Source organism: Aulostomus chinensis, chromosome 15, assembly GCF_037954235.1.
Source record: "Aulostomus chinensis isolate RoL2024-O1b breed Wild chromosome 15, RoL_Achi_v1.0, whole genome shotgun sequence".
NCBI classification, from domain to species: Eukaryota; Metazoa; Chordata; class Actinopteri; order Syngnathiformes; family Aulostomidae; genus Aulostomus; species Aulostomus chinensis.
In genome coordinates this window covers 13,002,088-13,027,820 of record NC_141334.1, presented here as the reverse complement: position 1 = coordinate 13,027,820, position 25,733 = coordinate 13,002,088, and the positions used below count along the sequence as shown (strand labels likewise).

The window sequence follows — 25,733 nt, the reverse complement described above, 5'->3', positions numbered from 1 at the left end:
ACACACACAGGAAGAAGGGAAATTAAACATACAATCTACTTCTGGTGCCAAAAAAGAAAAATCTAATGAATTGTTACAGCTTGAATTTTCAGACGGAGAACATTCGTGGTGCTCACTTCCATCGCAGTCCAGCTTTATCGTTATCATTTCAAGTCCCACACCGTCTTCTTTATGATGAATTTCTGCAGGAGAAATATCAGTTCTATTTAGTTGCTGGACTGCAACAATTAATCAGTTGAATATCTAATAAATGACTATTTTGATAATAAGTGGTTTCAATCTTTTTACTTCCAAGCAAACACTTTCTAGTTCCAAACTCTTCAATTATGTCGTTATTTTTCTCACTTCAGTTTCTGGGAAATTGAGAAGTTTTACTTTTTTCTTTTTAATATTTCATAGGGTTAGCGATTCAATAACTGTGTGTGTGTGTGTGTGTGGGGGGGGGGGATTGGCACTTGATTCAATGAAAGTAATCAATACTTCCAAACTCAGTCAGGTGCAGTGATCAGAAACAGAACATTGCAATCACAGGAAAGTAAGAAACTTCATTCACCGCATTTGTAGAGTTGTGTGCTCGTGGGTTCAAGTGTGCAAACGGTAGCTTTTTTAAAAAAAAAAAATTTTTCTAACAAATCTAATTAAATTACTTCAGTGACATGAATCCAGACGTCATTAAAAGATAATCTGTGAAACAAGACTTAATTTGTGTGTGAAACTTTCAACGGTTTCTATTAAGCTCAGTGCAAGAAAAACAACACAAGGAAAGAAAGACAGTACCAAAGTTACACACTAGGAAAACTAATATTTATTGGTTTTTTGTTTGTCTGTTTGTTTGTTTTTTAAAAAAAAGCTTACACTCATTGAGTACAGCAGATAAAATCTCCAAAAGTCATTTCGAAACATTTGAATTTGGAGTACAGAGCTTCAGAAGTTTTCTGTCTGATGTTCCTTTACAATTCTATATTTAAACCAAAGTTCTAACTGGCATTTTATAAATTATGTAAAAACCTGATTAACACATAACCACGAAAAGGACGTGGGGCTGGGAGGTGGGGGGGGGGGGAGAGAAAAAGAAAAAAAAGAAATAACATGATGTGAATTTCATGTTACCCTCTTTATTATTGTACACAATATACAAACTGGTCCTTTTTTTTTTAAATCATTTTCCTCATTTCTTCCCACTGACTTACTCGGATTAAAAGGTGGAGATAAATAAATAAAAAATTATCTACGTATCTCAAAGGGATATGAGGTTAATAAGAATGGAAAAGTGTGTTAACTCCAATAAAATGAGCAAAGAAGTCTGGTGTACAAAAAAAAAAAAAAAACCCAAAAAAGAACAATTACAAGGTTTCAAGCAAGACACTATTGAATGTTTGACCAGATGCTACGAGGAGATGAGTTCATACAGAAACCACGACTCTAGACAGAACATTGTGATGAGAGCCTTGTGCCCAGGGTGAATCATAGAGAGGGAAAATAAAACGACAACATGTGTCAACGGGTTCACTGTATGGTAACACAAATGGAAGAAATAATCTGGTGGTCTTTAAGTTAACCAACATCCAAAAAAAAACAAAAAAAACAACAACAACAAAAAAAAAACCCCAACCAATTCAACAACAACAAAGGTAGGAAAGAGAGCGTGAGATAACATTAACAGAGCCCAGATGGAGTTGCGGGAGTCTTGCGGATAAAAGCTTTTCCAGTTCTGCTGCAGCACACGTGATCAGAGAGGGAGAGAGTATCACCGATATTGACTACGTGGCGTCTGTATCGAGAGGGTTTCCTCCGAAGAAGCTGAGAGCATCTTACCTTCACTGATTAGTGCACATTATCTGTGCTTGTCAGAGGATTTATGAGTGGCACTGTTAAGGCAAACGCTGGAACAACTCAGACTGAGATGCTGTCAAGTTTGCACTGTATGACATTTGTTATCTAATATATTTACCTCAGTTGTGTTGAATCCGGGGAGAGAATTTGAGGAACGACATACTGTATTCTTTTAATTTCTGACATGGCTTGGACAGCAGCTGTGAAAATGTCATCACAGTCCTCAGACACCGATCACCTCCAAATGTATTCAAATCTACCTTCCATGTTGTGTTACTGCAGATGCTGTCGTTGGCATTGTTGAGACTGCCGTCTGACGCTTAAGGGGCACTTCAGTTGCTGATGAAGGGTCCAAACGCGTCCGCGGTGACGCCGCTGCACTGACATGAATTAAAAGGACCCGACAGACCCGATTTCAGGTGGTGCTGGTTTGTTTCATCTGTGAAGAACTTTCAGGAGGACGTGCGCCCGGCGTGAGATCTAGACTTTCGCCTGAGCACCCCTGTTGGCAGGTTTCTCAGGCGTACCTTTAACAGTATTTTTTGTCGCACTAAAAGATAAAAAAGGACAAGTAATTCTCATAAATGAAAACATGCTGAAACGCTGGTGCCAAAGTTTTTTTTTTTAGAACAGAATTTAAAAACAAGTGAGAGGCACGAAGCAGCAAATCTGATCTGCTCGTATTCGCTGCAGCAGTGAAGTTTACAAAAAAAAAAAGCAACAGAGTGAGTAATATTTCATACATGTAAATAAAACATGGAGTCTAAAACAAAGACTGATTCAAGCGTCACAGTGTGTTTAAGGATATTGCTTTTTCTCTTCCTTTCCTCCGCTGCTGTCCCTCTTCTCTTTCTTTTCAGACTTCTCTTTATCATGTCTGGACTCCTGCAGCAAAAGACAAAAAAAAAAACAACCAAAAAACAGAGTGAGGATTGAAACAGCAGCTCAGGTCGGCAGCAGGAAAAGTGGCAGAGTGAAAGTCGTGCACTCTACAAGCAGGCCAGGAGGAACAGCAGTACTGAACCTTTTTGCCTCCAGAGGAAGTTCGCTCGGGTTTCACAGACTCGCCCTTCTCTTTGCTGGAAGATTTGGGTCTTTTGCTCTTCTCTTTTTCAGCTGAAAGTGGCGAGTCACAGGAAGGACTTGTGCTCTTGCTGTTTTTGGTGGAATCTGGAAGGGAAGATTTTACTTCTCAATTGTCTGATTTTCTTTAAGCCGCCTGTTTACTTGGTGGACGACAGATGCCTGTGTTTGCCAACTTACTGGTGCCGTTCTCATCCTTTCTGCGTTTGGATTCCTGGTTTGTCTCGTGGTCATTGAGAACGTGGTCCTAACACACACACACACACACAACAGGAGAGCTTTCATTGAGATGTGTGAAAACCCAAACATTCCCTCATCCCTACGTCATGTCAACAGGATAACCCTTTACAGAAAATCAGATGGACAAACTTCACATGCCATTCCCGAAAAAAAAAAACAATTTCCCAGAGTGCAGCAGTGGTGTTAAACACTGACTCTTTTCCGTTCTTTCCGTTCCTTTTCTTCCTTCTTCTCTTTGGATCGGCCTTGTGTGTTCTCTGACTCTTTCTTCTCCAGCTCCCTCTCTCTGCTCTTGGACTGGGCTACTGAATTGTAGTTGACGTGGTGCTGCAAAGACATTTATACATGAACAGAACAAAAAAGGAGAAATATATTAATCAGAGTTATGAAACCAAGACATATCAAAGTCATGTTGTTCCACTCAAAGCTGCTGGTCTTACCACCTTCTTGTCTTGGTGAGTAAATAAAAAGAGGAATGAGATTTTCATTCCGCCACTGCTCGGATTTTAGATTTAGGGTAGAGGAATGTCCCTTGAGTGAAGATGGTCCAGGCTCATTCAGGGACCACGGTTTTACGTCATTACTGAGAACGTTCAGTGCGACGCGTGAATCTGGTTAGCCATTGTAGTCGTTTTCAGCAGGGGTGGAAACGGAGGGTGAAAGACTCCATTTTCAGGGAAGACCTTCCGTGTCACATTAATGAAAAAAGACTATTTCAGACAGTTCGGGCTGATCTGCTGCAAAACCTTCTGACAGACAGACAAACCTCAGTGTGCACATGAACTCCTTAGCAGAAGTAACCTTCCCTAATTTTTGCTGAGGGGCCCCTGGAAGACCATCTGGGGCCCCACTGTGAAAACCCGCTTTACACTCATGTTTTTGCTTCATTCAAGACTTGAGGCATTTGAATCCTGGTCCAAGCATGTAAAGCTCACATTAATGACAGAATCAATACAAGAAAGTAAATACGATTGCATTAGTGCTTCTTTCACTGTTGGTTGGTTTGGGGGGGGGGGGGGGTCATCCTGTCACTCAGAGAACCAAGTGCCACACCGGTGAGACAAAGTAGGCCTCCCATGAATCACTGCCATTACTTTTATTGAAAAAAAAAAAACAACAGTAAGAAATGTGTGCATTTTCCATCTGACAGGCATCACTTCTTGGTGCATCTCTCTATCTGAGTCTCTACTGGTAACACAAGTTTCTCAAAGTTTGTGCTGAACAGGGAGCTGCTTGCTTGGTCGGATGGGGTCGGGTCGGGTCGGTACGGGTGCGTTTCCACTGGCACTGGGCACCACGTCAGTGTGGTTGGACTCACCGGCCGAGAGTTCCCCGGCATAATTTGTGTGTGACACAACAACAACATCAATGGACAACATGGAGGCAGCGTGATGCCTGTTGCTCGGTCTGTGGTTTTTGCAAAAAACTAAAAGTAAAGGACGACAGACAGGCAAGGCTTCAAATGGTGAAACAGAACAACCAAGAAAAGTATAAAATACTTTACCAAGCGATCGACAAGTATTCCGCCGAGGCCAAGATGACACGAAGTAGACAATGTAAGCGGGTAAATTGGTTATTCAGTGCCCCGCTATGTGTTTACGTCACATTTTAGTCCCCGCTTGGCTTGCTTGGAACCCCAGCGGAGCAGGGACCAAAATGGTAACAGTTAGTACCGAGTTGGGGCCAGTGGAAACGGGGCCAAACCGACCCGGCCCAAAGCAAAGTGAGCCAGTGGAAACCAGGCCAAAGTAGCTAACTGACATATTTACTGTCTTTCAATACAGAACCACAGTAAAGTCTTGGTGGGTCCAAAGGTTCTTACCTGCCAAACAAGTTGAAACTAACTTAAAGTATCATTAGTGGTGCTTTTTTAGTTGTTGTTTCAACACAGAGACCAAATATTCTAATATTATGAAATGATTAAAGCAATGGGGCACCTTCAAAATAACTCACTTAAAACGACAAGTGGAAAAGCTCCACTGCTCAACATCTTTATTTCAACAATAAAATCAAACTAATAGGTGTATTGTGAAAAGCAATCATCATCCAAAGACCATCTTCCTCGGGACGTCTGCCTCTGTTGCCTCCCCTCAATCTTTACACTAACCTGTTTGTACATTACCTGCACACTACCACACACATACAGACACACACATCAGATAAAAGCAATTTATAAAGTTTTAAAACCCAGTGGAAACAAAATATGAAGTTGTCAGAAACACAGCAACTGTGGATGTTAATGTTTCTACTGGATGTGCAAACACCACATTTTTCCATAACAAAATTCTGATAATGATGTGATAATATATAAAGACGTCAGCTCTGGTCTGTGGTGATAAATGTCAAAGAATTCAGTTTTACAAAAGCCTGAAAACTGTAAGGGTGACAAATGAATCAATTCACCTCTACGCTCCCGTGAGGACAACCGCAGACATCAAAAATAAGCCTTACATGGTCTGCAGCTGTACAAGCGCTAAGCACTTGGACAAAAATCCTGTTCAGACCCATTATCAAGATCAGTCCTGAGTGATCCCGTCACGAGTAGAGAGCATAAACCACAAACTGTGAACACGCACATCATGTCCTGAAATACAAGGATTGCCTCATCCTTTAAGGAGAGACATACACGGTAAAGCACACGGACGAAGGCGTGTTATCATGAGGTCTGATCGTGTGAAAAGGCCATAGAGAAATATCAAAGCTGCATCAAACATTTTTTGGTGGTTTGGTTTGTCAGGAACAAACTGGAGAACGGACGTGGTGTGTTTGCACCATTCACACACTCACTGAAAGTCAATGTAGCTCCCTGTTAGCTGATCTCTCTGACCATCCCTCCACTCAAACAGGTGCTACACCAGACAGGTCATCCAAAACATGATAGTAATTTCTCAATATCAATACTTATTATATTATACTATGTTTCATCTTAACAGGATTTAAGCAACATACGTATAAGTCCTTGTAATAGTGGTTGCAGGTAAATACACACACTGAAATCAAAGTAATACGTTTTATTTTGCAGCCCGAAAGTGAGGTCTGATCACAAGTGGTCACAAGAGACACTCTTTAACACAAAGTGTGACCTGGCGTCCTCAGAGCTGTCCACTGGTAATCAGACCACCCAGGACGGATCTTAATAGCAGGTCTAAAGACGGCCAAAGAGAACAGAGACAGAAGGAAGCAGTTCAAACCTTGGATGCGGACTCCTTGGGTTCGTTGCTATTGTCCTGTAGGGATGAATGGAGATGACAGATGAGCTGGGAGGGGGTGGGGGTTGGGAGGAGGTTGTCAGACAGCAGTAGAGAGTCGGAAGAAGGGAGTGGGGGAGTGGGGGAGTCGTGGCTGGCCGGACCAACAGCATACTTCTCCCTTGACCTCTGACCTTTAAGGACTAAGGCTTTGACAAGGTTATTACATAGAGGAGAGTTCATAGGCTCAACATCTGGAATGTCAATACCTAAAATAGAGAGACCCTGAGCATATATGAAAATATTTGCTAGTCTTATTACTACAGACATATCAGGCAGCGTAATATAAAACTCCTACAATGCAGCAGGTAGTTCAATACATCTAAAGTGCAAGTGCTTTATATAATATGTGTGTGTGTGTGTGTGTTCCTGTGTGTGCAAGACAAATCACTCAATTCTTATGTGCTTGACTGCATCCCTACATAGGTAACTGTTGCTGTCACTTACAGTTCAGGAATGGATAAGACACGGGAGCCTATTTCTCTGGTGGAAGGGTATAATTAAGACCTATCACAAGCTTCCAGTGGATTTGGCATTGCTCCAGACGTTTCAGGCTTCGCCCACTCTTTCCCTCACTCCCTTCTCTGTTTGTTGGGGCAGGCTTTTTTCCCTCTGCATTTTTGGCTCATTCATATCAGCGACATTCGTTTTCTCCGTCGAGATCCATCGCCGGTCACTCCGATTTCCCACTGAATGCTTGCCAGGAGGTAGAACGACTGCTGATGCTGAGGGCTGTGGTTGTAGGGGCTGCGCTGTAGGGGGGCTGGCAGGATGGACTGGACACTGGCTTCAACGCTGCATGCAGGATGTTTTAAGAAACGCCGATTGAAGGGGAGGGGGGAAGGGGTCGATGAGTCAGCTGCAGCAGAGAGGCACTCCTACAGCAGAGTGGTATGCTGAACACCATCCTACTGGATTTGGGAACGATGAGGGGAATGCAAAAAAAAAAAAAATCTTTGCGCCACTTTAACCAGGAAACTTCTCAGCTCTCAAAAATTTGGGGCAGAAAAAAAAAGGAAAAAAAATCTTGGGCACCATTTCAAGTAGTAAAACTTTCAGTGAAAAAAAAAATGAAAAGGTGAAAGCTCTTGTTTTGGCAAGATATTTTACTTCAGGTGAATACTTTCTCAAAAAGAAAAAAAAAAATCCACAAGGAATATAGAAATGTGTATAAAATGTGGTTTCTTCCAAAGGCACACTGACTGCTTTCATTAATATGAAAATAGATAAATATTTCAATATGAAAATATTCAATATATACAATTTTCTTTTTGCTAAGTCCTTGGGAAGTTTTATCCCAACTCTGCAAAATATTATGCTGAAGTCCATGGAATGCTTTCCAACTCCCATGGATTTGGTTGGGATTTCCAGATGCCAAGCCTGCATATACGACAACTCTCCTTGGTGATCTTCAGGGCTGCTGGAATGTGCAACGGCAGGGAACGCTCCGGCAGATAGAGAAGAAACGGGCACAGCCTTCCTCAAGCCATACTAACCTTAACAGACGAGGAGTGGGACGGAGAGGAGTGACTGTCGAGCTTTCGTCTTTTGTGATCTGAAAAGAAAGAAGGGAAGATGTCTGTGTTTATATGAGCTGCAGTGCTGCAACTTTCCCTATTTACAAGCATTTTCTTGACTAAATTTGATGGACTAAGTGTATTAGAGATCGAGAATAGAGATTCAGGGTTCTCCTTGAGGTACTGGTAACATCCTTCCTTCAGTATTGTGAACAAAGACAACACACACACCGCACTTCCATTCATTTTATGAGCTGTGTAGCAGTCGGCCAGCAAGGTTCCTTACCCCTCTCAGATTCAGCTGACTCAGATCTGGGAACAGGGGACTTGAGGGACCCAGCCACAGCGCTCCGGTCTCCTTTCTCCTTGTTCTTGGACTCCTTCATGGTGTCACGCTCCCTGGACGGCTCTATGGGCTCCCCGTTGCCAGCTTTGGCCTTGTCGTCTTTGCCACTCTTTTCCTCGGCCTTCACTTTCTCCCTGTCTGCCTTGGGTGTCTTCTCCTTACCCTCACGTGCCGCCCGCTCCTCCTTCCCTGCTCTTTCATCTCTCTGCTTCTCCCGACGGTTCTCTGCCTTTGTCTCTGGAGTGCTGCCTGGTGTCTTTTCCTTTTTCTCTTTTTTCTCCTTCCCACTCTTTTCTTTGTCATCCCGTTCTTTAACGGCTTTGGAGCTGCAAAAAGAAGGAATTTATGCCTTTTTAGAATTTTTAAATCAAAAGTGTTCCTTCGGAAATTTTGTTGCAGCAGACGGTTTGCAGGGAGTGTGATATGAGTGGTGATGCCGACCTGTTGAGAGCACCATTCCCATTGCTGGTGGTCACTTTAGCTGCTGCACTGTTGGCTTTGTTCACTGGTTTTGTGGTCCCCTGAGTTTTATCCTTCCCCCGATCTTTAAAACAAATACAAGACAAGTAGGAACAGGAGTTATTAATGTTGGTGGCATGGAGACTAAGATTTGGAAGTCATGTACTGCATAAATACTGCTCAAAATTGAACAGAGTCCAAAAAACAACCCCCAATTTCAGGTTTATTACATTCAACCTCTATCTGTGGTCGATTATCCGGCCAAGTGCTTTTAGGGAGGAAAAGTAATAGGAGGACTGCAAAAAAGCAGCTCGGTCACTTTCTAAAGGAGACCCATGATAACTGTATCCATCACAACTTGCGGGTAGGTCCAACTAGATTAAAGCCAACGCATCAATTACGCTGTAATCAGTTATTTCTGAGCCAAAATTAATTGTTAAGCACTGCTTCTAAGACACCCAAGCCATATTCCTTGTCACTCACCACTGTCTTCTGACATCCCCTCGTCTGTCTTGCTGGTGGTGGAGGCAGGCTTGCCTGTGCTGCCCGGGCCGTTCTGCTGGTTGGCAGGGGTGGCGCTGCGTGCTGGCTGCTCCTTGTGGTGAAACTCATTCTCAGGGACCATGTGCACCTTCTGGCTTTTCAAACGACCTGAATAACTGCAAGATGCATATCGTGTTTGCAAAGGTCGGAAACAAAAACCTCATAGCCTCTTTTGACTGTCACTGACTGAGAAAAAAAAAAAAAATCAAAATGAGATCAAGTGAGGGACCAGCGTGGTATTTCCCTGCAAACATGAAGCACACGCCTGTACGCAGTGGTGAGAGTCACTGAGGTTTTCTGCATTAAATCCTATTAGTATATGTATGTATGTGCTATCCAGCAGATGTAAATGGCTTCTACGCTGACTCCAGAGTTTTAAAGCTAGAATATTATTATATAGTGTTAGGCAGTAATACACTTTTACTGTACACTGGGGTATTTACAACAGCCATGGTTTCTCATTCATAAGAATCATACATAAAAGTTTGCAGCACAAGGGCCTATTTAAGTTGCATCTGACTTGATGATTTTCAAGGTTCCACAACAAAGCTTCTTAATTTTCATGAAAGAATCTGAGAAAGCCCTTCTAACTAGCACACACTCTCATAGGCTGGCTGTAGCCTGGAGATAGAAGCTCCTACTGGGAAAGTGCAGCCGCCATTTTTGTTTACATGTGAACTACTATCCAAGCTCTACCAGTTTAGTCTTATTGAATCATGACCTCCAGTATTTCAATAGGTTGTCAATTTAAGTTGTTGCAGCTGGTAATTTTATGTAAAATATGCATATTTAATATGTATTTCAGCCTATAGCTATTTGCTTGGACTCCTCATCGGAAGACATTCCTTGCCATAATATCAACAAAAAGGAAATGTGCACTATTCTATTTCAGGACTCCCCATCACGCTTCATTACATATTTTAAGTGAGAGCTCCACAGTGAGCTGAGCAGCACACAATGCTGTTACCCCATTGCTAAGGCATAGAGGTCTGGCCGCTTGTCCTTCTCCTCGAGGCAGATCTTGTGGACACGGCACTCCAGAGCTTGGCCAAGGTTAAGAACCTTGGGGTAGCAGGGCAGGATCTTGGTTAGCACGATGAGGATGTTCCGGATGTGGGTGTAATCTCCCGTTTCAAGGCAGTGAACTGAAGCCTAGATGGAGCGGAGACAAATGACACCGTTATAAATGCATTTATCATCAAGGCAGAATTCCCGATACGAAAAAGTAATGATTAATCTCAGCCAGCTCACTTTTGTTAGCATGTAATGCCATTTGTGCACCACATGCCTGAAGTTCTCATAATCTAGCTGATCTGCTTTGTTCCCTCCATCAAAGCCGGTGGCTCTGAAGATGGTCAGGAAGCCCGGGTAATTTCCGCACTCCTAGGACCAGACAAGAGGAGAGGGCAGATTCATTCCCGCTCATCAAGCAATGTTACAAATGAATCGGGTGTAGACAAAAAGTCTCACCTTCTCATAGACTGCTCGGTCACTGTGCCAGCGGGTCACTGTCTCCAGCATACAGCAGAGGAACCGTCCGTAGCGGTGAGACTCGTTCTCTGTACAACTGGCCACAGTGTAAATGATGGCTGAGAACACCTGCAAAGAAACAACAATCTCAATGCCAGACACTGATCACATGGCAAGTGAAAGCCTCTGTGCCTGACAGGTAAAAGTTGCACTGTGGGAAAGATCATGAGCTTGAAATTGTGGTTGGTTTGACTGAACAGTGGTAACAGACAGCAGCTGACCATCAATTTCAAAGCCCTAAGCTAATGGTGCATCTGAACCACGTAGTGGATGGCTGACATTTACAGTTGTCTTTTGTGTCATTCTAGTGTAGTGATATTTGTACAACTTCTGTTCTGCTGGGGAACCAAATTAGAGCAGAGATTACCACCTTTCACTGGAATATTATCATCCTTTTACTTATAAAACACTCTGTAGCTGTAGGAACACTACTGTAAAAATGTAGTGCAGTTCATCATCAGTGTTAGTGAGTCGTGTGCAGTGTACAAAGACATCTTACCCGGTCATAACACAGCAGGGTGCAGAAGTTGGGTGTCTTCTGCTGATGAACCAGCTCCACAAAGCGGGCACAGTACACGGCATCAATGGAGGAGAAGATGCAGCGAGGGAATAGACAGAGCTGCAGAAACTTTGTTATCGTCTCATTCTTTGTAGATTCTGTCAGTACACATTTAAAGTTGTTAGTGACAGAGACAGACAGAGAAGCAAAAATTAGTTTAACCACCAATATCGATGACCATTATTTACATATCATATTATATAAATTTTTAGTCTTCTGAAAGCTAAATTCGATCCATTTTGCTAAATGTGCTGGTTGTAAGATATGAACATACACTTCTGGTCATAATTAGGACTAAATGGAGATCTGTTCTTTTATTTCAGTGTTGCGGGAGACTTTATATACGTTGAGTAAGGTGCATCAACCGTTCGACTGCTGTGAGGACTAAAATACTTACTGGCCAACAACCAGTTATCTTTCTCTAGTTTGAGGCGGTGTAGGACCCTTTGGACATGCTCTAGCTGCTTCTTCTCCTCCTCCTGCAGTTTTTCCTGCAGGGCAGTGCAGCGTTCCTTCTCTTTTTTCTTCTTATTCATGGGCTATGTTGGAAGGAAAACACCAAGGTATTTACATCACAAATAGCAACACTCACACCAACCTCGTATTCTTCTGCTTCAACCACTGGCAGGTGGCTATCAGGTGTGGGCGGTGTCATAACTCACTATTTCAGGGTTCTCCTCGATGGCCTTGATCTGGGCCTTGAGCTTGTTGACTTCGCGCTCGTAAGCAGCATGCGGCACCGCCAGGTCGTACATGGTAAGGGACCAGAAAGTAGCGTAAAACTGAGGGCGGAGGTCATCCCAGACCCGGGCTGGATGGAGGGACACCACAGCCTCATGCACTGGTGTCATCACTTGTTCACAGGCCGCCACGTACTTCTGCACCTTCTGCTGTTGTCGATTGCCTTTCTCTGCTTTCTTCAGCCCATCGTACTTAGACAGTTTTTCCTGGGTAAAAGGGAATTAATCTTCCTTGAATTATTCTGTCTTGATGGATATCATTTTACTTATTAAAAAAAAAAAAAAGAGAATCAAAATGGGACAAAAAGGTTTATAATTAAAATTCAGTTCTACAGGGGCTTTGACTACAAACTTGCAATGCAAGTTATTTTCCAAGCTTACACCTTCTTTGAAGGGTACATCTTTTTTTCATGAGGTGTTCAATGTAAGTAGCTACACACATTTTCTAAAATCTTTTTAAGACAGTGTCTTTTTAAGAAGTACTTTTTCACTGACAACAGGGACCAGCCTGAAGGCAGTTCAAATATGGTCTGCTAGGGAAAACTGCAGCACGTTCCTCTGTTTTAGTCATAAGTCAAAGATGAATTCAGTCCACTGACGCTAAAACAGATTGATAAAGTAAGGAAAAGGTAGAAAATTTTAAGAACATCATAACACAACTCTACAACAACAATCTAAGTTGAAGTGAACTGCATGACAAAAAGTAGGCAGCATTGTTGTTCTTCTCCGGAGCCTTTGGGTTCCCCTCATCCCAGATCCCTGGTGCTGCTGGAGGAGACTACAGACCCAGAGAGGCTCAAGCGGCCACCTGTAGCCCCACCTGTTCACATCCCCGTCTGTCCATTAGTCTCTTCCCTTTCTCTCTCTCTTTATCTCTTTCCCTCTCTTTCCTTCTGTATATGTCTTCCTCCATTATCTGTCTTTGTCTCTGCCCTGCTCTCCTTGCCCCCAAGCAGATGGCCGTCCCAATTGAGCCTGGATCTGTTTGACGTTCCTGCCTGTTAAAAGGAAGGTTTTTGTTGCTGCTGTTGCAGGATGTGCTTGTTCATGGAGAACTGTTGGGTGTAAATTCATTGAAGGAGTGTGGTACTAGACCTGCTCTACTTGTATAGCGTCATGAGATAACTTTTGTTGTGATTTGGGACTATACAAATAAAATTGACTTGACTTGTTATGATCACAGAAACAATCACTCTCTCTATGACTGACATGTGATGTGGTGGGACACTGGGGCACTCACTAAAATCTGATGGGCGTACATCGGCCGTGACAGAAAGAAAGCAGCATCATGTGGAGTGTGGAACTGGTTACAGAGGACGTCAATGGGGGGAACTCGTTTGATGTAATCGTCTGTGCTGAGGTTGGAGGCCAGAAAGCCACCAAACTGCACCAATGTGTCGTGACACTGCAAGAAGTGAAAGAAAAATGTCAGGAGTAGACCATCACGACATCAGATTAACACTACTTGATTATCATGGCATCTATGAAAAAGCTGAACAAAAATAATAGTACTGCTATCAGCTCAATTCCTTGAATATGTTTATTTGGTCACTATTGCACTCAAAACGAATGATGTGTCTGCACCTATTGTTGAGGAGCATTGAGGGTTTTTGCCCAACAACGATACACAAGAAAAAAATCCACAGAGGAAAAAAAAATGACTTAAAAAATAAAGGCCTAATATTCATACGTGTGTTGGGTTTGACTGAATAACATTTATTTATTATTATTTATTTATTTCATTTATTTACACTGTTTTGAGTAATATTCTAAGGAAGGGTATATACCTGGTCATAGAGGTGGCCAACCAGTTTAAGATGTTTCTCTCCACCCTCCAAGAACACCACACCATTGCGTTGCTGGGCCATGAGGAGACACAGAGGCAGCGCCAATTCATGATCCAGCAACGCATCCTTCAGACGCTGCGAGGACTTCTTCGTGTTCCTGATCTGCCCAAAGTAGCCACCCTGTGGACAGAGTCACATGCATGTTCATGTAGACCTGGTCCAGATCACCATTACAATCTTACAGATCTACTTGAGTCGATACCTCAGCTTTGAGTTGCTCCCCTCCTGTCATGGCCTCTAGCTGCTCTGATGTCATCTCATCGGTGATCTCGATGCCAGCCATTTTCTGCACCACCTCTTTCAAGATCAACAGATCAAAACTGCAGAAAGGCAAAGCACATTTCCAGATACGTGGTGTAAACAAAGTGGTCTTCTCAGAAAGGGGGGGGGGGGTCCCTTCAAGTTATTCAATAATATTCTAAGTGGTAGCGCACACTGAAACATGTTTTTGAGTTTTAAACTGAACTATTTAACAGAAATTGTCTGGATGTCAACATTTCATGGGCTGAAAATGGCTCAACAAGCCAGTTAAATCAGCACAGCGTCTGCAAAAGAAAGGCTGGCAGAGTTGACAGCTATTGTTTTGTCTAGCATTAATCCTTCGCTGATATTAGCCCTATTATTAACATTAAAACTCAGATGGTCTCCAGACACATTTTTCCCTCTGAATCTCAACAATATATTGTATACAAGAGACAGAGGGGATAGCTCCAAACCAGCTCTGGTAGTGGACCAGTAGGAGGCTCACCTGGGGAGTGACCACCGATGCATCTCCTGTCTTTTTACATCATTTGGAGCTACTCACCTTTTTCCTGCTTTTAGCTGATTGGTGACATACTGAAGGAGGCCAGCCAACTCAATTGGGTATTTTCTGAACACAGATCCACAAAGACTTGCCAGACCTTGGTTGACAGGAGCAGACATTAGAAACTCATTACCACTTCACTCTTTTTTTCCCCTTTAGTATGCAAATGAATGATGTAACAGGTGCACAGGTAACAGGTATTCATCGATTAATGCACATACTCTGCAGCCATGAGGAGATGGTGGTGTCATCATGCTTCATTTTCTCTTTCTCCGGATTAGCAAGAGCCTCAATGATGCAATCTATTGACAGAGTTAAGTAAAAGCTAGAAAACCTGGCTCTTAACATCACATGCAGCCCCACCTGATGGCTGTTGTTAGTCAGCTAAATAGGGACAGAGGGTAGGATACAGGCCAAGACGTCATAGTTGAGAGATGTGAGGTATTTCAAGGAATCCACCACTGGAACAATGAGGTTATCGTACCACTGGATTTGAGACAGCATCTGATAAGAGGAGAGAGGAGAGGATAAAGTTTTACCAGAAGGGAGGATTAGAGATTATATCTGACATCACCTGTTGAAAATATAAAACCAGGAACCCTCTTTTATGTTGTTTGTTTCTGTCCCTGCAGCAACAACTCTGTTCAAATGTTATGAATTCTAACAGCTTTTACTTTAATTTACGAACCTGTGATTAGTCAGCGGTGTATTGTAAATAAGCAATTCCAAAGACTGGCACAACAATGAAGTGAACTTGTATTGAGGGGAAGGCCAGAAAACTATCATTGGAATACGAAGCAAACACAGTGGTACATGAAAATTAAGAGATGCATTCATTTACTCTGTCTAAAAACTGTAAAATAAATGTATCTTCGTTGATAACATTCACAGGGAGAAAAATATCCAGATGTGAACCATATAAACTTACATAATCAAAAAGGATGGTGGGGTTGCTGTGGCTTAGTTTGCCAATCTGCCTTCCAGATTGTTTCACATTTTCTTTGGTCAACCGCCTGGAGGAGGAAAGCATTCGACAGGAAACGGCAGATTAAAAACACAAAAGTAGGTAAAACGGGGTGTAAGCAAAGACCATCTCTCCTGTACACCTCATAGCATCCATTGTGTTCTTCTGATTGTTATCTTATGATACAAGTAATTCTATTGATTCCTTCGACAGCAAAAGTTTGCAGAATTTTTTCTCCATCAAGAATGTTAATGTCACATTACAGTGACAGTGTTTGTATTGTGTGTCCTAGACAACACTTTATTTCTTTGTGAGCATTTATTGAGCACCATTTACATGAATGAATGGATGGATGAAATAACCCTTGACATATTTTTAAAGACTTGAATGTAATTTTAGAAAAATCGGATACATTGTGAGATGCTAGGAAAGTAGAGAAATCTAAGAAATTTTCACAGCAACCAACAAACTGCACGGATTCTTGACTGGAATGGATGGAAAAGGTTTTGGATGTGTGTGTTTTGAGGCACAGCAAAATGTGTAGAGAGCTGGCTGTTTGGAAAGAAACTGTTTTGCAAAGTGACTTACTTCATGATATATTTGGCCCTTTCAATAGTCTGAGCTTTGACTTTAACCAACAGTGGATGACTGGAGTATGTCTCGTTCTTCCACTGGCCATATAACCGGTACCTAGAGCGCAAATACAGGGAGAACCATTAAATAGTCAATTCCAGCTAGGCAGCACTCAAATGCAATGGCAGGATTAGCAGGGTAGGTCATAAAGAGCCACAAAAATGTACAATTAAATGTGAGCTGTAAAAAAAAAAAAAAAAAACCTTCACATTGTGAGCTTGAAGTAAACAGTTTTAACATAAACTTCCTGCATAACGGTTTAACTGCTGTTGTGTGTGCGACTATTAACAGCGGCAGTGAAATTCTATTTCATCTCATCTAGCCATCCATTTCCATAAAGAAGGACTGCTCCTTAATGGTTATCTGGCTCCATTGTCTCAGAAAATCTAATAGTTACCATTTATTGTCTGTTATATTAGAAATGTCAAGAAATATCAACATTTCCTTTATGGCGTATCAAAAAAGAAAACCCACAGTTAACTGTACACATAGACACAAATGGGTTTGAAAGAATTGTGCTACTTGTCTATTTACAGTTTATTTCTTCTCCTTCAGCAGTAGGAGACAGTGATTTAAAACATGTTAGAACTTGGGTAGCAAGAGGAACTGCATTAGTAGCTGCAAAAAACTGACAACTGAAAGAAAACATCAGTTGAATGTTGTGTGCCATTGTTCATCAGCTGTGAACCAGAATGTTCAAGGGTTCTAAAAATATTCTTTTTTAAGGAGCAGAAAAGCTAGCTTGCTGAATAAAACTCATAAGATATGCGTTTTAAATATTCACAAGCAGTTAAAAAAAATCATTCCTGGGAATGCTTCTCATTCCTTGGCAGTTAGTAAACACCAGCCTGAGGGTTTATCATCTTATTAAGTTGCAAAATAACACATGTAGTGAGGGATGTGTGCGTGTGTGTGTGTTTTTCTCACCTGTGCTGGTAAGGGAAGAGCTTAAAGAGACCCCACAGTTCCTCAGACATGCAAGCATTACACTCCATCAGAGAGAGAGAAGGGAGTAGCACCTGGTCTGCAATGCTCAGGAAACAGCTCAGCAGCGTTTCCTGCCATATAAATATAAAAAGGTCACATGTACAACAGAGACAAAACAGGAGATCAAGATTCGCAGAACAGTACCCCCTTCCCCTCCCGTCAAAGGCAATCAATTGATTTATACTTACCATTTTGTCTTTAACATCAGGTCTGTCATCACATTGGTACTAGGAAGCAGAGGAGTCCAGGTCATAAAGAGAACTGATCGTCAGTGTAGATGGAGTAAAGCTAAGGTTTAAATCTTTTACCTCTTTCATGAATGCTTTGCCCAAACGTACAATCTTGGCAAAGAGAATAGGATCATGGGAGAGGTGAGGACCCAGGTAGCAGAGCATGCTGAATGTGTCCCTCCTTAAGTCCTCAAAGCTCTCTGCAGGCCGAGGGGCCCGCTTATTCCTCAGTGGGTGCATCACACATCCCCTTGCCCCCTTTGGGATACCAGCCCTGTGAGGAAAAGGCCAGTGTATTAGAGGCTGCTGTACTTCTCATATTTTGGTAAGCTCGTGTTAAAGCGGCCATTTCAATATCAGATATTTTTGTGCATGCTTTCAGGTCTGACTATACATGGTAAGCATCAGGTAAAACAAGGAAAAGTCAGTACTCTCTATAGAGAGGCTCCACAGTCAGGTGCACAAGCTGGCAGAGTGCCAGTGCAATGGCCTTGTGAGAAGTAGCATAGAAGGAAGGCATCTGGTCCATAATACTCTGGGCGTGGTGCCAATCTCCAATCCTGAGTAGTGCTTCCAGCAGGCCAAGCTTCTGGTTATCAGGTGGCTGTTTGCACAAAAGGGGGCAGCAATTCACAGGCTGTGTTAACCTAATATTCAAAACTTAATCCAATATATCAATTAGAGCAGAGCAACTGTGAGAACTAATGGAGGATGTCGCACCAAAAAGGGAAAAGCTTTTAAAATCCTTTCATCTTTAATATATGAAATATTTATGTTTAATCAACCGTATAGAGCTTGAGACAACTGAAGCAGAAACATGCAACTATTCAGGTAGCAGGAATGCATCAATTAAATCCAACATCTACGACAAGAGGAAAATCTTATAACGTGCAAGAATTTAATGGTAAAAACCAATCGATCAAATGCTCCTGGTACCTGCTCATTCTTCTCTTCCTCCTTTTCTTTCTCCTTTTCCTTGTCTTCACTCTTCTCTGAAGGCACCACAACCATAACTAGCTTGCGGGCAATCTGCTTGGCCTCTGAAATGTCCCGTTTGTGTTCCTCTACAATAGTGACATCTTGTGGCATGAGCTGGAACAGCAGAATGAAGAAAAAATTTATCAAGAGTCTTGGCCCAAATTGTACCAGATGCTTTCAAACCATCCTGATGACAGTAGAGGGTTTAATGCAGAAGTAAATAATTCAAGGTTCAAAATATAACTGCTGAGAAGAGGCATTTGTAGATGAATGGTGATGTCCTGAAATTGCAAGTAACTCAATGCCAGCAGCTCTTTTCCTTACATGTACGTAGAGATCTTCCAATTCTATCAGGTTATGGTGAAGCAGAGCAGCAGCAATGTGGTAAAGGGACTTGGGGGTTTCCTCATTGGGTTCCTAAAGACAAACATAATCCATTAATACAGTGACATGGAAATCAGATCCAATATTGTTTGCGTATTAATCCTAGGATTATATTTGGTCCGAGTGTGGAACAATTAGCAATGGTATCCTGATTTAACTAGGCAATTTTCAACAGCTTCATCTAAATTCATCAAAACACAAACGGTCATGAAAGCACACAAAAGATGTACTAACATGCATGAACAAACAAAGCATGCTTCCTCCCTGACTCATAGCCAGCCAATCACATCCCTCGATAACAAAACTGCTCCATGAGCACCATTGTGACAACAGTGTCATGAGCAGGAACAGGTCAGACATTAACATTCTCTCCCTGAAACAGCAGGCAAAAGTGAGTGAGTGTTGCACACTCGTGTCAGTCAGTCACTGGTAGTTGTTCGTGTGTGTATGTATGTATGTATGTTTGATCAGGACAACGCAAGTCAATACTATTACCCGCTTGATCTGTTGATATGTTAGAAATTGGTATACTGAAATCCAGGAGTTTGACCTGCCCTATGCCTATTAAGATAAATATGTCACTGCTTTCATTATATTCACCAAAGGGGCATGCAAACAGATCGAAGTCTGCCTCACAACACTGGCAGTCCCTCGGCGCTATCACACAAATAAGCTTTGTAGCTAGCATTGTTGTCATATTAATGAGGTCCTGCAGTCAGTTTCCACAGAAAACTGCACCAGTGGCACAATTATCATCACACAGACTTGATGCTGATATCTTGGTGATCTCACCTGGTAGAATTTAAACTTGAAGCCCAGGATGTGGCAAAGAGTCAGCGGCTCACACATGTAGGATTTGATGAGGGACAGAAAGAACTCATCTTGGTCAGATCGACTCTCATACACCTCCAGGATTATATCCAAAACACGATTGGGGTCTAAATTGAAACATCCTGTCGGCAGAAAAAAAAGAAGAAGCAACCAATTACCAAACAACTCATGTCAGTAAATAAACTTTATTCAGGGGTCACAAGAGGATTTAAAGAGCGATAATAAAATATATCCATTATACAATAGATAATGAACAAGCAAGTGTTCCACTGAAGAAAACAGGTTATTCTGAAGCCTTGGTGCTACTCAGGTGCAGCTCCAACTGCTTCCCAAAGCACTCGGCTATGACAGCCATGTTGAGTCGGACCACCTGCTGTATTTCAGCTGTTCAGCAATATGATGAAAGGCTCGTGCAGCTCACTAATTGTGACATGGTTCTTAACAGATAAACTAGCTAGTTTTCAAAGTTTAAAACAGAACCTGTTCACCATGTAGGAGTACATAGGTCTTTATAAACGGACACAACACAGGCCAGCAAACTCTCTGAGATTCACAAGTTCCTGGACACAAAGCCCCATCAAAAAAAGGAACACAAGCAAGTCAGTAAGTACTTAAAGTTAGAAAAATTTAAACTGAAGAAATGCAATGTTCTAAAATACATGTTAACATGCTAATCTGAAATCATAGTGATCAAAGTTGAATTAACATCCCTAGAATTGGAAGTCATGTAACTCCAAAACACACTAACTTCAAAGAGCCCCAAACCGGCCCGGTTCAGCACATATACTGCAGGTCCTACAGTAACCTGCATGTCCAACAGAGCACAATCAAGAAGTGTATTATCATGTATTATCATGCCAGAGATGGTGAAAACAACACATTCCTGGCCAGGTGTGTGTGTGTGTGTGTGTGTGTGTGTGTGTGTGTGAGTGAGTGAGTGAGTTATGGTGGCTCAACTTGAGGTCAGTTTTACTTTGATAGCCACTTGCCACTGGTTAACTTGTTTTGGTACGTCACGACGTAGTTCTCTCCTGGTACTCCAGCTTCCTCCCACAGTCCAAAGACATCAAGAGAGGACGAGGCTGATTGATACTCTAAATTGACTGTAGGTGTGACTGTGAGTGTGAATGGTTGTCTGTCTCTATGTGTTGGCCCTGCGATGGACTGGTGACCTGTCCAGGGTGAACCCCGCCTCTCACCCGAAGGCAGCTGGGATAGGCTCCAGCCCCCCTGTGACCCTTAACAGGATAAGTTAGCTGGAAAACAGTCTGATTACAAGCAGTCACGAGGGAGCAAACTGCCACCTATCACTTAAGATGCAGACACTCTTCTGTCTATAAGTGCATTCGTCCCTGGTTCACATATAGTAAAAACCTAAGTAGTCCCATTAAATGACATGATCAAGCTACCACTTTAGCTCTGCTGTTACTGTGCCAAACCCATCGACTGCAGAATCTAACAGATGGCCAACAGGCCAAGCAACATATAATGATTTTCTGCTAGAAGTTGTGGTGAGAAGCCCAGTGATAACACCCATTCCATTTTCCTAGACACATTTTATCAATTCAAGAAATCCAAACAAATATGGCCACAATTTTCGACAATAATCACACAGTTGCATCACAGTTGTTCTGAAAAGTGAGTCTGGTACCTATAAGGGACTTGATGCTCTCCAGGACGATGTGGCTGGTGATGTTGCCTGACAGGTCTTGACCAAGCTCGGTGATTAGTTTGGCATAGCCCTCATTTTCCTCCCTTAACAAGTTGAACTTCTGTTGTTTGTAACTGCGAGGAAACAATATCACATGAACATCAGGTTTACACTTTGAAGTACATGTTAACCCAATACACTACAATGCATGTTTTCTCACTGTGTGTCTACGTACAATAGTTTTGTTTTGATTTTTACAATCTTCTGGTTGAACTGCAGCGCTTGTTTTATAAGTCCAAGAGATTCAAGGGTTTCTGGATCCAGCCTCTCTTTCAGAATGGCCTCTGGAACGAAAATCTAAAAAGCAAACATCAATAAGTGTTTGGTGGGTTATGGCAGACCTGACCAATAGGTATTATATGTTTCATCCAAACTGGGAAAATGTTTTAAGAACCAACAAACCACAAACACCCACTGCCAGAACAATGAAAATTTCCTGATTACATAACTGCAACAACAGGGGCATCAGTTTAAATGCCAAGTCTTTAGGGCAGTCTTTGTATTCTATTCTGGTCTGATGTCAGTATAATAACAATGTACTCACCAAACATGCTCCCACCAGTTGTGTGTAATGGTCACGTTTGTTTTTTTCTTCCAGGGCAGCAGTCTCCAAATCTGTGCATATTAAAGGAAAAAACATGACAGTAAATAATATTCCATGACTGAATTAATGTCGTACTTTAAAGACCTTAATAATGAAACAAAAATCCAATGTTACCTAGTATACTGAATACGTCTGCTAAAATTGATGGCATGTCGTCTCTGAGTTCCTGAAAGCAAAACAGAACATTATAAATGCAATTCTATTAAAATACTTTTCTTCATTAGAAGAGCTTCATGGGACATGGATCCAATGTCCAATGCCACACAAATGTAGTCACAAATACATGATTTCAACGTCAAAAATAGATGTTAAGATTTCTTGTACCATCATGTCTCCAAGGACACTGACGACAAGTTCCATTTTCAGGTTCCCGTGTACAACTTGCCAGCAGAGCTCATATAGGGCCGCCTGTATATCTAGATGGGTAAATAGACAAGACTCTGTTAATCTAAAAAGGTGAACAAACTGGCAGGAAAGGGCTAACATGTCTATACAACAACCTCAGTTAGGTGCAAATAAAAAACTCAAACTCAAACAGCAGCAGTTTATGGGGCAGATGTGACTTTAACAAGCATTGTCTTGAATGTACAGTATGTGGGTAGGTCTGCCAGCAAAATAAGATATTGCAATGTTAGTATAAATATGCAAAACTGCTTCAAAAACATAAACTTATAATATCATAGTTTAAACAATGCACTTATAGCAGACGTAAAAAGCTTTTGAGTGGGAGCCGGACATATTGTACCAGTTTTGGTACATCACTTCAATAGCACAGACGACCCTTCCACAAATGGAGTCTTAAATACACAGAAAGAGGTTATTTTCACATCAACGCACCTTTAATCTGACCTCCATGGTCGATTTTCTCTGTAAGTTCCTTGCACAGTTGTACACTGAGAGGGAAAAGAAAAATTCTGGTCAGTGAGGCAATTCAAAGTATCTATTGGTTACAATTGCAAACCAATATCTTGACAACATAGGGAGTGGAAGAGAATGAATTCGTTTCAAAGTGATCTGATACAGCTTCTATTGTACAGCTAAATACAGCCATACCAATTTTACATTACATACACTGACATTTTATGTGAATATAAATCCCTGACAAGAATGATGTCGATATGAGATGAATATGCAAGATTTTCCACGAGTTAGACAGACAACTATTTTGTTCGACAGAGTGTATATGTTAACAGGAAACGGACTGCATGCATGTTTCACACGCATGCACTTTAACACAGCCCCTGGATGGGATGGAGATCAAACTATGAACCTCTGATTCTACGGTGTGCCTGTTTGAGATTCTAGTGCTGCTGCCATTCCTTGCCATGGACTGAAGAGTTGGCAGTTTTTGCTCACCAAAGAGATATCTCTGCACACAGAATCCAATACCTGGTGTAGTCTGAGGGGCAACATGTGGGGCGAGTGGTCTGCTCATTGGATCAAATATTTACTGATGTGCTGCCCAATCATACAAATTATGTTAAATGATGTGATGAGCTGTTTTACCTGAAGGTTCTGTTCTGGGCTCTGCAAAGTATTGCAGCCATGGAAAAGACAAAGTGACTGGCTGATGGATGTTTATCATTGGAATTAGAGGGGGCATGTCATGTGAGATCACAAAACATATCCAAAAATCTCTGTCTTGGTCTATGAGGTCTGACTTCATCAGAAAATACATATGAGAGCATCATTTAGATCCATATTTTGACTTTAACCAGCATAAATGTACATCAGCCTGAAACTATATTCTGTCAAATTGCTTTGAGATACAGCAGCAAGCCTTAACGACTAAGAAAGGAGACAACCGAGTTGCTGTATCTCCCTGAAGGCCTTTTCTAACTTGAGCAAGGCCTACAACGTGAGCACTGTGGAGGAGCGCATTCTGTCTGTATGTTCATTATGACTGTGCGACGGGGAAATAATATTGAATAATAATAATCATCATCAAGCAACATTCCTCCTGACAGACAGAGAATGGCTAACAACACAATAAATGTCAATTCCAGATGTGCAGAGGAAGCTGTAGCGCTGCATCGGATTTTGCGATGTAGTCACGGTAAAAAGTTGTCACTCTTCGGGGTATCAAGATTTAACAGTTTTACGTCGAAGATATGCTGCTATACTGAAATATGGCATAAGCAATAACAACAATTTTCAGTGAGTATGCCAAATAATGATTTACCGACACCAACAGCTCGGCTAGCGTTCTCAGACAAGGTTGGGCACTATTTGCAGAAAGTTTCAATTGAGACTAACGTTACTATCTTATTATCGGACGTAACCTAAAGCTACATGAGTATTACACGCCATGGGAGATAGTTTAAGTAAAAGCAACATGTAGTGGTTTTGATATTCTAAGTCATGATGCCAAGCTCAGACGACGCAGTAGTCACCAAGGGAGGCACTTGCAGCAAGGCTCGGCTAGCGTTAACTTGCCAGCGTTAGCTAACGTGATGTGCCAAGATCGGTCTTTTCTCTCCACTTGATTGCACACTGTAAGGCAATACACGAAATTCCGTTTCAGCAGCCTCTTTAAAAATATGACCAATTGCTTATTGGTGTTTAACATTTGCAAACTGCATTAAGAATGTGATATGGATACCACCGGAGATTGAGCTATATGGATGCTAACTAGCTTAGCTTTGTTAGCCATCGTGTTTACATATTAACGAAGGGTCTATGGGGAGCGTGACTGCTAGCGCACAGGTAATGCTAGCTAACATTCGTCAAGTCTGAGTAACGCTTCCAACATATAAAATAGAGTGAGTTAGTTATATTCACAATTAAACGTCAAAAGACCAATATTTTATAATAATATCAGCGGTGGTTAGCCAACGTCAACTGTTTCTTTGCTAGCTGACGTTGCCGCTTATCTTAGCCCTAGCAAAAATACTTGAAAGACTGGCCTCGGCTGTAAAGCTAGCCCCGCGATTCTACTTGTTTCATACATCGACATCTGCTTAAGCACTGCTGTTTCTAACATTGTGTTTATGTTTAAATTTACTCACAACTCGTGTTTTCCTGATTTTTCCCAGTTTTTGATCCATTCACCAGGGAGGATAAGTGTCGCCATCTTCCATCCACACAGCCCGGATGTCTAGTTCATCATGGCACACACAGGGTCAAATTTGGAAGGCTACGGCGGCTAGCTCGCTAGCTCAGTGATGCATGGTGGGACACCGAGAGCTGCCGCTCACAAAGGCTCTCATGCGTCTGCATCCCAAGGCTTACTTCGCTCCGCTGCTGGAAGGGAAAACTTTATTTAATGATTTTAAGTGCTCAATATTATTTATATTATTCACACACCTCTATAATACAGCACATTTTCACGCTCACATTCTTTTTAACATTTAAAATATTTGAATTTATGACATGACACCCATGGTCCTTTGTTGAATGTGTGTACGCTAAAATTGAATGCTATTAGAAAATGTATGTATGAAATATGATAATTATTTACAAAAGTGTAACGTAATGCATTAAAATCACAATATTTTATGTATTTTCAGCAAATATTCATTCATACCTGTAACTCACTAGTTCTGGATTGTCATTTCTATTGTAATGTCATATTTGTTTGAGTGTTTATTCTGCCCATGTTCTTTCTCCATTGTAAAGATTTATACAGTCAAAAATATATTTATATAGTCAAAAATGCACA

The 25,733-nt window shown here is 41.7% G+C and overlaps 1 protein-coding gene across 6 annotated transcripts; it reads right to left on the bottom strand.

Moving 5' to 3' along the window:
• Positions 1 to 782: 782 nt before the first annotated feature.
• thoc2 (THO complex 2) lies at positions 783 to 25,234 on the bottom strand. Of its 6 annotated transcripts, none has more exons than XM_086225758.1 (39): positions 25,081 to 25,234; positions 22,910 to 22,965; positions 22,397 to 22,488; positions 22,187 to 22,238; positions 22,013 to 22,083; positions 21,644 to 21,765; positions 21,409 to 21,542; positions 19,719 to 19,879; positions 18,867 to 18,959; positions 18,501 to 18,656; positions 17,996 to 18,168; positions 17,643 to 17,838; positions 17,523 to 17,561; positions 17,275 to 17,405; positions 16,303 to 16,404; positions 15,679 to 15,763; positions 15,161 to 15,254; positions 14,972 to 15,052; positions 14,751 to 14,847; positions 14,148 to 14,265; positions 13,886 to 14,065; positions 13,339 to 13,503; positions 12,021 to 12,305; positions 11,756 to 11,897; positions 11,299 to 11,456; positions 10,740 to 10,868; positions 10,521 to 10,652; positions 10,237 to 10,421; positions 9,210 to 9,385; positions 8,709 to 8,811; positions 8,208 to 8,593; positions 7,901 to 7,959; positions 6,348 to 6,383; positions 3,352 to 3,483; positions 3,097 to 3,163; positions 2,858 to 3,003; positions 2,642 to 2,718; positions 1,816 to 1,862; positions 783 to 1,042 (listed from the first exon to the last, which is right to left on the bottom strand). In XM_086225758.1, the coding sequence occupies exons 1-38, from the start codon at positions 25,143 to 25,145 to the stop codon at positions 1,835 to 1,837; spliced, it is 4,704 nt and encodes a 1,567-aa protein (XP_086081884.1). In that variant the 5' UTR covers positions 25,146 to 25,234; the 3' UTR covers positions 783 to 1,042; positions 1,816 to 1,834. The 6 variants fall into 6 exon arrangements, 5 of the variants coding, with proteins under 5 accessions (XP_086081884.1, XP_086081882.1, XP_086081883.1 ...); XM_086225756.1 differs by lacking the exon at positions 783 to 1,042 and adding an exon at positions 1,401 to 1,714; XM_086225757.1 differs by lacking the exon at positions 783 to 1,042 and adding an exon at positions 1,401 to 1,711.
• Between the last annotated feature and the right edge of the window lie 499 nt (positions 25,235 to 25,733).